General features: G+C 52.7%; 1 protein-coding gene across 4 annotated transcripts in view; it reads left to right on the plus strand.

The window, feature by feature from the left end:
- The window catches only part of EPN2 (epsin 2), an 83,028-nt gene extending 69,564 nt beyond the window's left edge, over positions 1–13,464 (plus strand). For all 4 annotated transcript variants that reach the window (XM_024565269.3, XM_053910373.1, XM_045198864.2 and 1 more), the window contains 4 exons: positions 5,567–5,740; positions 6,333–6,419; positions 8,630–8,845; positions 10,840–13,464. In XM_024565269.3, coding sequence (XP_024421037.1) covers positions 5,567–5,740; positions 6,333–6,419; positions 8,630–8,845; positions 10,840–11,138 — 776 coding nt within the window. In that variant the 3' untranslated portion in view covers positions 11,139–13,464. The remainder of the gene's footprint in view (positions 1–5,566; positions 5,741–6,332; positions 6,420–8,629; positions 8,846–10,839) is intronic.
- The last annotated feature ends 1,189 nt before the right edge of the window (positions 13,465–14,653 follow it).

A 14,653-nucleotide genomic window follows, 5' to 3' on the forward strand; every position in this document is an offset into this window, starting at 1 on the left:
AGACACTTCTAAATTCTTGAGTGAAAGAAAAAGATATGAAAATCAGAATTTGGAACCAAATAATGATGTAAATATTTTTATATCAGAATTTGTGGGACAACTGAAGCAATAGTAAGAAAGAAATTTATAGCTTAAAGTGTTTGCATTAGTCAAGAAGAAAGGTACAGGATTAATGAGGTAACATTGGGGTTCGAATAGCATTATACCCAACATATAAGCAGAAGGAATGAAATAAGGATAAGAACAGAAATGAACTAGAGAACCAAGATGGCGGCGTAGGTAGACACACTGAGCCTCCTCGCACAACCAGAACTGACAGAAAATCTAACAGCAAGGAAGTCCGACACCAAGTAGATAAAAAAAAGAAACATTCATCCAGACCGGTAGGAGCGGCGGAGACAGGCACTGAGGCAGAGAGGACTCGCGTGGCCGTAGCGGGACCGAGCCTGGTGGAGTGTGGCACGAATGGGGCAGGCAGTCTGACCACTAGCAGACCCTGCGGCCCTACATTCGCGCAGATAAACCGAGAGGGACGGACTCAGAGTGGCGGAGAGCGGGGCAGGCAGAGCAGCGGGTAGCACCCCGCGGCCCCACATTCGCACAGAGATAAACCGGACAAATGGTGGGGAGCGAAGCAGACTGCGTAACCCAGGGCTCCAGTGCGGGGAAATAAAGCCTCAAACCTCTGATTGAAAACGCCTGTGGGGGTTGGGGCGGCAGCAGGAGAGACTCTCAGCCTCACAGGAGAGGTCGTTGGAGAGACCCACAGGGGCCTAGAGTGTGCACAAGCCCACCCACTCGGGAACCAGCACCAGAGGGGCCCAGTTTGATTGTGGGTAGTGGAGTGAAAGATTGAAATCTGGAGGAGAGTGGAGCAGGCGCCATTGCTCCCTCTCGGCCCCTCCCCCACATACAGCGTCACAGCACAGCGACCAGTGGTACCCCGCCTCGGGGAACACCTAAGGCTCCGCCCCTTTAAGTAATAGATGCGCCAAGACAAAAAAAAAAAAAAAAGGCCCAAATGACAGAACACTTCAAAGCTCCAGAAAAAATACAACTAAGCGACGAAGAGATAGCCAACCTATCAGATGCACAGTTCAAAACACTGGTTATTAAGTTGCCCACAGAATTGGTTGAATTTGTTCGAAAACTAGATGAAAAAATGAAGGCTATGCCAAGAGAAACAAAGGAAAATGTACAGGAAACCAATAGTGATGCGAAGGAAACTGGGACTCAAATCAATGGTGTGGACCAGAAGGAAGAAAGAAACATCCAACCAGAAAAGAATGAAGACACAAGAATTCGGAAAAATGAGGAGAGGCTTAGGAACCTCCAGGACATCTTGAAACATTCCAACATCCGAATCATAGGGGTGCCAGAAGGAGAAGAGGAAGAACAAAAAATTGAAAACTTATTTGAACAAATAATGAAGGAGAACTTCCCCAGTCTGGCAAAGGAAATAGACTTCCAGGAAGTCCAGGAAGCTCAGAGAGTCCCAAAGAAGCTGGACCCAAGGAGGAACACACCAAGGCACATCATCATTACATTAGCCAAGATTAAAGATAAGAAGAGAATCTTAGAAGCAGCAAGAGAAAAGGAGACAGTTACCTACAAAGGGGTTCCCATAAGACTGTCAGCTGATTTCTCAAAAGAGACCTTACAGGCAAGAAGGGACTGGCAAGAAGTATTCCAAGTCATGAAAGGCAAGGGCCTACACCCAAGAGTACTGTATCCAGCAAAGCTATCATTTAGAATGGAAGGGAAGATAAAGTGTTTCTCAGATAAGGTCAAGTTAAAGGAGTTCATCATCACCAAGCCATTATTATATGAAATGTAAAAGAGACTTACCTAAGAAAAAGAAGATAAAAAGTATGAACAGTAAAAATGACAGCAAACTCACAGTTATTAACGACCACACCTAAAACCAAAACAAAAGAAAACTAAGCAAACAACTAGAACAGAAATAGAACCACAGAAATGGAGATCACGTGGAGGGTTATCAATAGGGGATTGGGAGGGGGAGAGAGGGGGGAAAGGTACAGAGAATAAATGGCATAAATGATAGGTGGAAAATAGACAGGGGGAGGGTAAGAATAGTGTAGGAAATGTAGAAGCCAAAGAACTTATAAGTATGACCGATGGACATGAACTATAGGGGGGAATGTGGGAGGGAGGGGGTGGGCAGGATGGAGTGGAGTGAAGGGGCGGAAAAGGGACAATTGTAATAGCACAATCAATAAATATATCAAAAAAAAAGAATTAGAACACAAACTAATAATATCCACAAAGAAGTTTGTAATTGAAAAGGGTAATACAGTGGAGAGGTATTTGGTAAGATTAATTTTCAAGAGCAGAGAAGAGGTGCAGTGTTGGGAGTGAAACGAAGAACGTAACTGCCAGGGTTCAGAATAGAGCTGAGGCTCTTTGATAGACTCTGCGCTTTCACATCTGAAAACTTAGACAAAATGGGTGAATTTGAAAAGACTACTTAGCAAAGCTGACTGAAGAACAAGAGAAAACCTGTAAGCAGGGATAATTCTATAATCATTGAAGGCATTGAATCAGTTTCTTAAAAATTCCCCTCACCCCTTAAATCTACCCAGAGGGCTTTACTAGCAAGTTCTAACACCATCCAAGAAGCAATTCCACTTCTACACAGAGTCCTCCAGAGGACAGGAGAACAGGGAGTATGCCTACTCCTTTGATGCGGCCAGCACCATCTTCATGCCGAAACCGGAGGAAGAGATCTGAGAACAGACGTGTCAGACCAGTCCCACTTACAAATGCAGGTGCAGAAACCCTAAGCAAAGAAACAGCATCAGAACCAAAATGAGAAAAATGTAAAAATGATATAGCACATCGTGAAAAACTTGGTTTTCAAGTTCAGGGTCTCAGAAAATGTATTACTGCACCACTTTAACAGACCCACAGAGAAAAATAATGTGATCATCTTAATAGAGTCAGGAACAGGTTGGTAACATTCATCAGCTCTTCACTGGGAAAGTCTCAGCAAGTGTGGAATGATGGGGAACCTCCGTAATCTGATAAAGGTCTTCTAAAAGGGAAAACACTTACTATTTCAATGGCACCGCTTCACAGTGAGATGTTGAAAGTTGGCCCTGCAAGAGCAAGACAAGGACACTGCATGCAGCCCCACGCTGGGACTGGCGGTGCCGGCCGCACAGTGAGATGGCAAACAAGGAAACGTGAGGGCCACAAAGAAAGCACTGTCGGCGTTCGCAAGTCATGTGATCATGCGCACGGACTATTGAAAAATTTCTACAGATGAGTTTATTAGAGTTAGGAGTTACTAGAATCATAAGAATAAATAGGGTGAATTTCAGTGTTAGATTTAAGAGTAGCAAGATTTCTGCATACCAAAATCAGTATATAAAATTAAATTGTTTTCTGTACAATAAATAAATAGAAAATGGAATTTTAAGAGTATATCAGTCCTTAAAAGTTTACAAAGGTTGTATAAATCCCTTATGGAAATAAAGGATGAAATTTAAAAAGATTAAATTTTACTGAGACTATTAAAGACGACAGGTGAATGGAGTGATATTCTGTGATTTGTGTTTGGAATACTTGCTGTCATAATGATAACAATTTTTTTTAATTGACCTGAGATTCAATCAATTTGATCAAAATCCCAGCAAGGTTTTAATTTTTTTTTAACCTGACAAGATGATTTTAGAATGACTGTGAAGGAGCAGAGGGGCAGAAACAGCCAAGGTTCTCCTGAAGGACACAGGGCTGGGATCTGCTGCCACAGGTTGTCCAGATTGAGTGTCATAATGCCACCTGTGAGGATGGCCCAGAAGGCACGGGGACGAGGCAGAATGGGTTGGGGGAGAGGCCCGGGAGCTCTGGAGTGGACCCAGGAGGACTTGGCTTCTGGTCGAGGAGGCCCTATGTGAGTTCATCACTCATACAGGAAAACGTGAGAAGATCCTTATTTTAATACCAGGCACAAAAGTCAGTCACTAATGGATCAAATTTGAGAATGTGAAAGGCAAGCTGTGATTCTCAAACATTACTAACTATCGAAGAACAGCCTTGAGGCCCCAGTGCAAGGAAGGATTTTCTGAATGTCAGGAAGAGCACAAGTGACAAAAACACTGACAGGGTCTACTCCCTTACCTGTTCATTGAAAGATAAGAGTGAAGGTGAAAATATTTGCAACACAAGGGACAGAATCAGGGCTTAAAACATGGATAGACCTCAGTCAAACCTGTAAGATAAAGTACTCAAAGGAAGGCGGTAATGAGGGGTGGTCTGGGAGGGGAGGAGCCCTGCCCTGAGGAGTGAGGAGCTGCGATAGCCTTGGGGACACCGAGGGCGTCACCCACCAGTTGGGCCCTGAGCTCCCGCCAGTGCGTGCTTCCGAGGCCTGGTAGTGTGAGGTGGTGGACACCAGGAGACCCTTCTGGCCCCACTCGGTGGGGTCAGAGCCCGTGTGTACTTAGGGTGGAGCAGAAACTAAACTAGACAGGTGCCGTCACCAGAAGGCCCACTGTGGTCCTCTCTCTTCTAAAATGAAAAACACAGCCATGCAAATGAACACATCTCAGCTACCCCTCAACTCAGACACATCTCCCAGATAAAACTCAGAGCAAGCACAGCCTGCCACGAAAGAATGTGCACGGCATGTTTCCTTTATAGAAAGTTCAGAAAGCAGGCACCGCTTGCCACGGCTCAGTTTAACCAGGAGGGAAAGCAGGAGAAGGGCTAACAGTGTCTGGAGACAGCATGCAGGTGCCCTCGGGTAGGCACCACCTGGTCCCTGTAGAGCAGCAGTGGTTTCTAGACGTTTCCTCTGATGCTGCCTGGGAGGGAAGGAGACGCATGATGGGTTTTGTGTGTCTGCACATGTACACCCATCCATGTCTGTGCGCGCGCATGACGTGGAAGACTCACACGCAGGATGGACACCTTACGTTAGTTTGCTCAAGTGTTTTCTATCCTTAACACAGTGGGTGACGCACCAAATTGGTTTGCCACTCAGTTTGAAGATGTTCAGCTGCTTAAGCTGGGAGGTCAGTGCACAGTTGTCGTGTTAGTCCCCCTCTCCGTGCTGCACTCACCTGCTCAGGCGCCCTTCAGTCACAGGTAGAGACCACTCAAAGCAGGTGGGGAGAGAGGGCACTGCCAGGCCTGACTGAGCTCAGTGGTGGGTGCTGGGCTGAGCTCCCATTTGAGGGGAAGCCTGCAGACTCTGAGTGGGACGCTTCAGTTTGGCTCAGGGAGCCCTTTCCAAGACTGGCTGTGGCCAGGAGCGAGGAGAGGTTCTCGGCAGTGTCCTCCCTGGTCCCTTCCCAGGGGATACCCTGCAAGGCCTTGCCCAGCGCTCGCTCTGGGCAGCAGGCCCCAGCGCCGTCCACCTGCCCGCACTTCGGCTCTTCCTGGCTTTGCTGGTGTGGGGTGGCCTTTGGGGAGCTGCCTCTCCTGACATGAGGACAGATCCTAGTGTGGCTCCTGTGGCCCAGAGCATCCTTGCACTTCTCACCCCAGATGCCCAGAACTTTCTGAGAGCCTCTCAGAGCCCTACCCCGCCTTCCTACAGGTGCCAAGCCAGCTTCCTCTGTCGACCCGTGGGGAGTTCCCTCCAGGGCCAGCACGCACTGTGTCTCCAAGAGCTCAGATTCCTGGGCCACCCCGCAGCAGCCTGCCCCCGATGCCAAGAAAGCTGCTGGCACCTGGGCATCTGCCTCTGCTGCTGAGCCCTCATCTACCCCTGGTGAGACTTTGTACCGCCCGGGCCCCAGGAGCTCCTTCGGGCCCCACCACTCCCCCCTCATGGCTCCTTGGCATGGGGCCTCTCAGTTTGCCTCCGCTTGCCACCCTCTCCCACAGTGTCTGTCCCCGCCCCTTGTGCAGCACAGCCAGTACGTGGGGTGAGCTCACAGGCTTTCTGGGCACTCGCACCTCCCTCCAGGGCTGGCTGCCCTCCAGATGCTCCTCCGGTCACTTCCTTCAGGCCCCACCCAGCGTCCAGACCCTGTTCAGATGTGTCTCCTCCATCATTAGTCTCTCCTTCAGTTTCAGGGGGGCATGGTGGGAGCATTGGCAGATGAGCACCCCAGTCTGTGCACTGGGAGGTCAAGGTCCCTGGCCTGGTCCCCCCTCCCCGGCCTAGTTCCAGCCTACCAGCTAACCCTGAACTGAGCTGCCCCTTGCTCTCAGTGCTCTCCCCCAGAAGGAGAGGGAGAGATCTGCTTCTGCTGTCCATTGCTCCGTTGCCCACGGGCCCACCCACGGGCGTAGACTGGGGAGTGCAACGTGGAGAAGCTGTGAGGTACCCACAGTCACTGCCTCTTGTGTTCCCCCAGGGGCCTTTGACCTCTTCAGTAATCTGAATGGAACAATTAAAGATGACTTTTCTGAATTTGACAAACTCCGAACTTCAAAAAAAACAGGTATGTAAAGGTGGTTTCCTTTAAGTTCTGTGGGTTTGACTAGCCCGGTTATTGCAGAAATAATAATCAATTTTCAAAACCTGTCAACTTCATACATTTTCTTTGCATTTTGACCTTGGGAGTCATGTCTCGTGGTGTGAATTCACACATCAGCAGCGAAGGGCCACACGGTTGAGTTTTCTTTCACCCTCTCCCCGGGCTGGCCCCGGGCCTCTCCTCTGGGTCACCTGTGTGTCTTGGCCTCAACAACTACCCCCTCCCCCCACCACCGCCGAAGACTCCTGACCTCCCTGTCCCCTGCCCCAGCCCAGCGGGGGCCCCCACCTCCAGGTCTGAGCTGTGGTTGCCATTCACTTTCATCCTCTCAACGTCCCTCCCCTCAGAGGTGCCAGCTTTTCCAGACTGCCCCTGCCATGGGCATTGATGGGGTGTCTGTGCCCCACTTCCTCACCTTGTGTGGCTCCCGCTCAGCTGCTGTCCAGGAGACCCACGATTAAGTCTCTAGGACCAGCTCCTCCCCATGTGCTCCTGGGCTGGGAGGGGCCAGGGCAGCGGGGACAGCCAGGCAGCCTCTGTCCATCTCAGGCTGTACCTCCCAGTCAAACAAAGCAACTTCTCTTCTCTCTTTCCTCCCTCCGCTTCTCCCCACTCTCCACGTCCTCTCACCGCCTCCACCTGTCCCCCTGCTGCAGCGACAGGCCTGGCTGGCCCTGGTCTAAGGTATGAGCAGCCTGGCCCCTCTCAGCTCAGGGGATCAGAGGCAACTCAGAATGTGCTGCTTCTTGGGGTCTTTTTTTTTTTGCCACATTCAAAAAGCCGCAAGACTCCATGGGTCTCCTCTGCAGGCCACAGCGCAACCTAACTGTCCTTCCTTGCCTGCCCTCAGTGCCTCCGTGAGAGGGTAGCATGGCTTGTTATGTGGACAGCCTTCCGGGGATTTGCAAAGTATTTCCCCCCATTCTAGGAGTATTCCCCTTGTAGAAAATTTGGAAGTTTATGGGAGAAAATGAAAATCTGTGATTCTTTCCCCTACTTTCAGCCACTGTTTCCTTCCAGTTTTTTCTGAGTTCTTAAATACAGTATGGCTCCTAGCTGGTGTGGCTCAGTGGATTGAGTGCCAGCCTGTGAATCAAAGGGTCACGGGTTTGATTCCTAGTCAGGGCACATGCCTGGGTTTCAGGCCAGGTCCCCAGTAGGGGGCGCGTGAGAGGCAACCACACATTGATGTTTCTCTCCCTCTCTCTCCCTCCTTTCCCCACTCTTTAAAAATAAATAAAATCTTTTTAAAAATTACAAAATAAATGGCTCCCTTTAAAAAAAGAATACAGTTTGGCTCCTCCTGTCAGACTTGAATCCTGTGCCCCACCCCCTTTATGGCATAACAGATTGAGAATGTTTTCTTATAACATTAAAAATTCTTTAGAAAATATTTCACATTTATGTAGGTTGGATTGCTCAGCAAGAATTTATTCTTTAATTTTGGGGAGGACATTTTAGGTTGATTTTCAGCTTTGCTGAAGTAAATAACGCTGTGGTGAACATCTCTGTGTCTAAATGCGTGCTCACGTGTCGCGTTATTTCCTGAAGCTGGAGTCCTAGAAATGGGGTTACTGAGTGGCGAGTATGACCGCTTTTCAGAACCTCAGGGCCACACAGCCGCCATGCGTCTTGGCAGAGCAACGCCTTCCCACCAGCCCGTCTCAGCACACCTCTGTTGGCTGAATTTTTAAAAATAATTTGCTTTCTTCTAACTATCAAGAAACTCATGTTCATTGTAGACAATTTAGAAAATGAAAACATTAAAAAATGGAAGTTACCCGTGCCTAGCCACCAACCCAAAATAACATCTCACTACGTTTGGAGGGTTGTGCTGTCCATACTGTTCAGTCCGGCTGCTTCCTTTGAAATGCCGATACAGTCTCTTTCCTCCTCATCTGGTCTTCTCTGTCCCTGCATCCCGGGCTTGGCTGTGACCTGCCCTGTGGCCGACTATTTGTCTCCAGCTTGTGGCTGTTGCAAACAACACTGCAATGAACATCGCCCGCACTCCCCCCGCCCGCCCGCCCCTGGCACAGCCACTCGGGGAACTGCGGGTCTGGGAATGTCTGTGTTGTGCTCGGGATGCTTCCAGGGTTGGCGGGCAGCACTGGGCACAGTCTCAGGGCCCACCCTCCCCATCCACCATGCCTGTATGTGTCCTTGTCTCGTAGCTGAGGTGGTGGCCTCTCTGCCATCCCCTAAAAATGGAGCTACAAGCCCCGACCCCTTTGAGTCTCAGCCCCTGACCATCACCTCCAGCAAGCCCAGCAGCGCCCGGAAAACTCCAGAGTCTTTCCTGGGCCCCAACGCAGCTCTGGTGAACCTGGACTCACTGGTGACCAGGCCAGCCCTGCCAGCCCAGTCCCTCAACCCTTTCCTGGCACCAGGTACGTGGGCTTCCCAGCACTTCCTCTGCTCTCTGCTCTTCCTGGGGGTGGGTTTGAGGCAGGCCTCTCTCCTCTACCTCTGTGGGCTCCTCCCGCTGAGCACCTCAGGTGAGCCCTATCAGCGGCACGCCTGGCCCTCGGAGCTGGGGTGTAATGGAGCCAGCTGGACGCGGCCACCAGGGTAGCACTCCCGGATCTCCAGGGCCTTGATAGGTCAAATGCGAAAGCTGCCATTCAGTTCAAGGCGGGAGTGAAAAGCAGCTCCTCCCCTTTCTTTCAGTTGAGACTACTGAGCAGAAGCTGCCTCTGATTTGCTGCCCCCACCAAAGAGACCCTCAAGCAAGCAAACAACAGCCCTGGGCCCTCTGGAGGAGGGTGGTGCTGGGGTGAGGGAGAGTGGAGTCTGCTGCCCAGCAGACCTGGTGGGAGGAATGGAACTGGGCCTTTAGCTGACTGTCCTTCAGGGCCCCAAGGACCCTCTCTGCCCCAAGGCTGTCTGGAGCCTGTCACTAAAGGATCAAATGTGATCCTGGGGCTGGGATATCCATTCTCCCTGCTGGGGCTCTGTCTAAAGACCTGCCCTCCACCCTCTGGCTCCGTAGGGACTGCCCTGCGAGCCCCCAGCCCCTGCTTAGTGCCCAGGCACTGTGGCCCAGCCCTATCTTGCCCCCCCCCCCAGGTGCTCAGACCCACAGCTGTGGCTCCGGATATCCCTTATCCCTTCTGCCTGGAGTGCCCTCCCCTCTTCAGTGGGAGACCCTCTGACCTTCAGTACCCACCCCAGACAACCTCTTCCTCTAGGAAGCCTCCCTCCTTCTGGCAAGGCTTTAGGGACCTGGAGCAGAATTGGTCCGGAACTGGGTGAGGTTGTAGTGGCCCACAGGGGAGGGGCTCCAGGGCTCCTAAGCCAGCATGGAGCCCCTGTCCCTGCCCCAGAAGGGCTCCGGCCACCTCTGCCCACAGAGCCCTGCAGGAACCACAGGAGTTCCGCTGGCAGGCTCTGTCCATCAGGATTTCTTCCAGGCTTTGGGCGGGGGGCACATCAGGGTCTTGGGGCAGCTGTGCTGCCTGCAAGCAGGTCATGGTTCCTGGGGGCTGCAGCCAAAATGGAGGAGGTTGAGTTGGCTCTGCTGGACCTCCAGGGCTGCATCCCAGGCCACACAGATAGCTCTGGACTGCAGTCATTTGTGGGGTTCTGGCTCTAACCCTTCTAAGCTGGGGGGGCCTCAAGCAAGTCACTGTCCTGCTCTCTAGTCTTGGTTGGGTCATTTCTGCCTGGAGGTGGTCTGCTGGAGAAGGGGTTGATGCAAGAGTGTCGGGCGTGTGCTCTGCACTGCGGCTGGAGGACAGCAGCTGGTGGTGGCCTGTCAGGGTGCCCCTGCCAGGCAGCCCCGGGGAGCAGGCACTGGGCTGCGCTGAGGACTTGGTGCTGGCAGCCCCTGCATTTTTGGACAGATACACATAGGTATCTTGCTAAAAGAGGGACGAGAGTTTCTGGTATGAAATAAATTCTGGAAATACCGGGTAAGAGAGACCTGCATCTGCTTTGTGACGACAAGACTTCTCAGAGCCCTTGGGGTTCCAGGGCACAGCGTCGGGCTGCCGTTCCTGCCTACCCCTTTGCTTTCCCCTCTTCTGGGCACATTTTCACAGCTCTGCCGATGGAATAAGGGGGCAGTGGCAGCTGCTGGCTGTGGCAGGGACCCTGGGTACCACCCCTGTTGGGGAGCTGGAGCCCTAAGAGTTAGGCACATCCCTCGCCCTGCCTTATGTGGGCTTTGTGACCCTGGACAAGTCACTTGGCTTCTCCGAGTGCCAGGCTTCGTTCTCCTCACCTGGACAGTGGGGAGGCCTTTAGTAAGCAGGCTGTCTGCCATTATCAGCTGGTGCTGCCGTAGGCTCTGCAGCACAGCAGGGACCTGGACACACCTGCCCTCCGACTTGGGGCGAGAAGTTGTTCTGACTGACCACTGTTCCTCTTGCTGTCTCCCCAGGTGCATCTGCGTCATTGGGCCCTGTCAACCCCTTCCAGGTGAACCAGCCCCAGCCGCTGACATTGAACCAGCTGCGAGGGAGCCCAGTCCTGGGGACCAGCCCATCCTTCGGGCCTGGCCCAGGTGTGGAGCCCCTGGCCATGGTCTCCATGACCTCCACAGCCTCACACGCAGCTCTAGGGCCCAGCAGTGCCTCCCTGACGCCACTGGGCTCTGCCACCATGACCATGGTGGGCAGTGTGGGTATCCCCCCATCAGCGGCTCAGGCTCCTGGCACCACCAACCCTTTCCTTCTATAGGGCCCAGGCCTGGGGCCACCACAGAGCAGATGCCCCAAGAACCTATGCCTGAGGCTGCCGAGCAGGGATTCACCTTTGTGGAGTGGAGTCCAAGAGGTAGGGGTGGGTGCTGGGGCTTTCCAGGTGCAGCTTCCTGATGGAAGGGTTGTCTTTACTCCCCAGTCGTCAGGCTGGAGTGGGGAGGGCTCATTGAGCGGGCAGGCCCAGCACACAGCTCCACGCCTGGCGGCCTGCTTGCCCATCTGCAGCCCGTAGCCCACGTCACAGGAAAGCGCCTGGACAGGCCTGGCCACCCTCAGCCCCTCCTTCCAAGTGCAGGGTCCTGGCTCCAGTGGGGCTCACCCACTGGCTCTCCGGGCCACGGACGAGGCGGCGGGGGTTCCCAGTGTTGCCCTTGCCTTTAGCCACAGCCAGAGGGCCTTAGGGACACTGCTGGCCCAGGAATTGGGATGGCTGCCTTGTCTTTGTCCTTCACCCCAGCCCTGCCGACACCCCAGGCAGTCCCAGGCGTGGTGGGAATGAGGTGCCGGCTCCATTACACGCTGACCCTCTAGGGAAGTGGTTGTGCATAGTTGCCTCTGACTCACGTGAGTTTGGAGTGAGCGCCACCACCGTGGGACGACTATTGGATTAAACCCACTAGAGCAAGCTTTAAACTAATCCGAGTGTAACCCCGCCATGCGGCTCTGTGCTTGTATGCGTTTGCACAGATTTTGTTTAGTGCGGTTTCATATTTGAGTTTGCAGAATTACCTAATAGTCTTTTTTTGGCTAATATTTTTATAATGTGGTTCTTATTTAACTGTCTAGTTTTGATAGAACTTACCAGGTCTGGCTGAGTGAAGATACTGGCACATGTCATGTTCGTAGTTTAAATTCTCTTATTTATGATTTTAATTCTGTAAGAAAATTTAAATAGGAAGAGACAAAAATGCCTTATGGAAAAACTAAGCAAATTCTTTATAGGAAAAAAAAATATGAGAATTTGATTACACTTAAAAGATGATGTTTATTTAAAGAAAACTACAACAGAAAAAACTCTAGCCTCCAGTTGCCTTTTCCTTTAATTCCCTTTTTTGGTGAATTACCAAACTGATTGACTTTCAGCCTTTCTGGCTAGATGCTAAGAAAGAGGCTATTTTTCTTACTCATACACCAGCATCAAGAAAGTTAAGAAGTCCAACGTGTAAATGTGACTCACCAGTTTTCATCCGCTGGGCCCTCCACTTACGATGTGGAAGAGGCAGACGTCTGGCACCTCGGGTGATGGGCCTCCTGTGTGCTTGCCCACGCCTGGGGCACAGGTGGGGACGGCAGGTGTACTGGGGCAAAGGCAGTTCTTTGCCCCTGGCTCCTGCAGGTCTCGAGGCTGAGACAGCGGGAGAGGGCAGGGCTGGCCCTGACCCACCCCCTGCTGACTGGACATACCCTGCAGACCTAAAAATCATCATCTCTTATTTTGGAGAGGAAGAAAAACATTCTCACACAGAATAGATATTTAACAAACATGCAGTAATATTACCTCCCTCTCCATACTTCCTGTTTTCTTCACCCCACCCACCACTATAAAAAAAGTATTAGGTCATGAATTAAAGACCAGAAAAGACTGGCTTACCCCCAGCGAAGGGACATTTTCCCCCAAACCCCATGTCTGGTCAGCTTGCCTCATGTGGCACTGAGGATTTCTTAACTCTTAACCCCAAGGGCAGCTGACCACTCCCTCTGGGTGGGGACAGGGCCCCTCCACCCCTCAGGTTCTAGGAGGGGGTCTGACCCTCAGCACTGGGCATAGGAGAGGTGGAGAATACCAGGAGGCATGCAGGCTGGTTCAGAACTGCCCTCTCAGGCCCCCCTCCTGTGTCCTCCTCCCTACTCGAGTGTTGCTCCCTGAGGTCTTGTGGGGCCACCCGCCAGGGGCTCCGAAGGCCACATCCAGCTCCAGCCTGGGGGTGGGCAGAGCAGGTGGACTCAGGCAGGGTGCTTCCCCAGGGGGTGCACCTGGCCATTCCTGGGTCAGTGGTTCTTTGTAACAGTCAGAAGCTCCTGCAGTGTAACCGCCAGGTCGCCAAGGCCCACAGGCTCCTGCTCCGCACACAGGCTGGTCCCTAGGCACCACGTCCCTGTTGCCTGCTGCACTGAGTGTGAAGCCACCAGCCACTGCCACGCGTGCTGTGCACATGCCGTCATGCTCCCTCCTGGCGAGTACTCGGATAGGGGTGTCACCCAGCCACCTTTTCAGTCCCGGGGGCTGGGAGCTGGTTTTGAACTTGTGTTGACTATTGATACTTATTTACTTGTATAAATATAATTTATCATTTGTACCATGATGCGGTCTTTGTATGTTCTCCCACCCACCCCATCTTTATCAATCCCGGGACACAGGAGAGGGGTGAGCAGGCAAGAGAGCTGGGTCCTACCTGGGACCCACCCTGGCCTGCGGCTGACAGGCCACTCTGGCTTTGTCCTGATGCCCAAGTGAGCCTCCACGTGCCAGGGGAGGAGAGCAGCCCTGCCAGCCTGAGCAGTCTTGAGAGTGACTGTCCCAGCTGCTGGCTCTCGGGCAGCTGTGCAGCTTTACTCTGGTGTGGCACAGGGGCCCTGTCCCCTTGGAACCTGTGGTCAGAGGAGGTGCTGCAGCTGGAGGACAGGCTCCTTGCAGGTGCAGGTGGGAGAGGCATTGCACTGTTGGGCAGCGTGCAACGGGGGCAGTGCTAGGCGGAGGAACAGGTGGGAAGGCTTGAGGCAGGCCCATGCTCTAGACCTGGCCCCTGGGCACCCACTCAGGGAGGCCGTGCAGGGTTTGCCATAGCTGGGGGTCCGTGCAGGACAGGCGGCCCCAGGAGGCCTTAGGGGGCTTCTGGCCGGGCAGCTCTCCAAACAGTGACTGGGGACTGAGCTGCTTTCACCTGGTGACACTGCCACGCCGCTTGCTGGTTGCTGTGTGAGGGAATGGGAGTGCAGTGGGAGACACGAGAGGTTTCTTAGGGGCCAGGCCGGGAAGTGCATGACTCCCCTGCTGTTCTAAGGCCGACGTGGTCTCTTGGCCCCACCTGGGCGCAGGGGAATGAGGACAGGCATGTGGGCTTCCCTGGTGCCCAAGGAGACTGGGAATGGTTTGGTGAGCTCATGGCCAGTCTGTCCCAGCAGGCCGTCTGATCACCACAAACTTCACTCTTTTCCTCACACATGGATCACGTATCCCTTCCCAAGGGAGACATGCTTGAGCCCCGTCCGGGCAGTAACCTACAGGGTCATGAGCGAGGACAGGGGGTGGTTTGTCACGCAGCAGTAGATAAAGAGGACACACACAGGTCTGCATTTCCAGGCTGCCTCCCCTGAGCTTCGTTCGGCTAGATGTGTGAGGGCCACCCTGTGGGTCGGACACTTACCTGCCACAACGAGAGCTTTTACCGGGCCTTTATGTCTCAAAGCATTCTTCACTTACCCCTTCCCCTATGAGTTCCAGAAAGTTTCTTTTTCCAATCTCTTGATGCCAGACATGTTTGGATTCTCTTT

This window comes from Desmodus rotundus, chromosome 9, assembly GCF_022682495.2.
Source record: "Desmodus rotundus isolate HL8 chromosome 9, HLdesRot8A.1, whole genome shotgun sequence".
Classification (NCBI taxonomy): domain Eukaryota; kingdom Metazoa; phylum Chordata; class Mammalia; order Chiroptera; family Phyllostomidae; genus Desmodus; species Desmodus rotundus.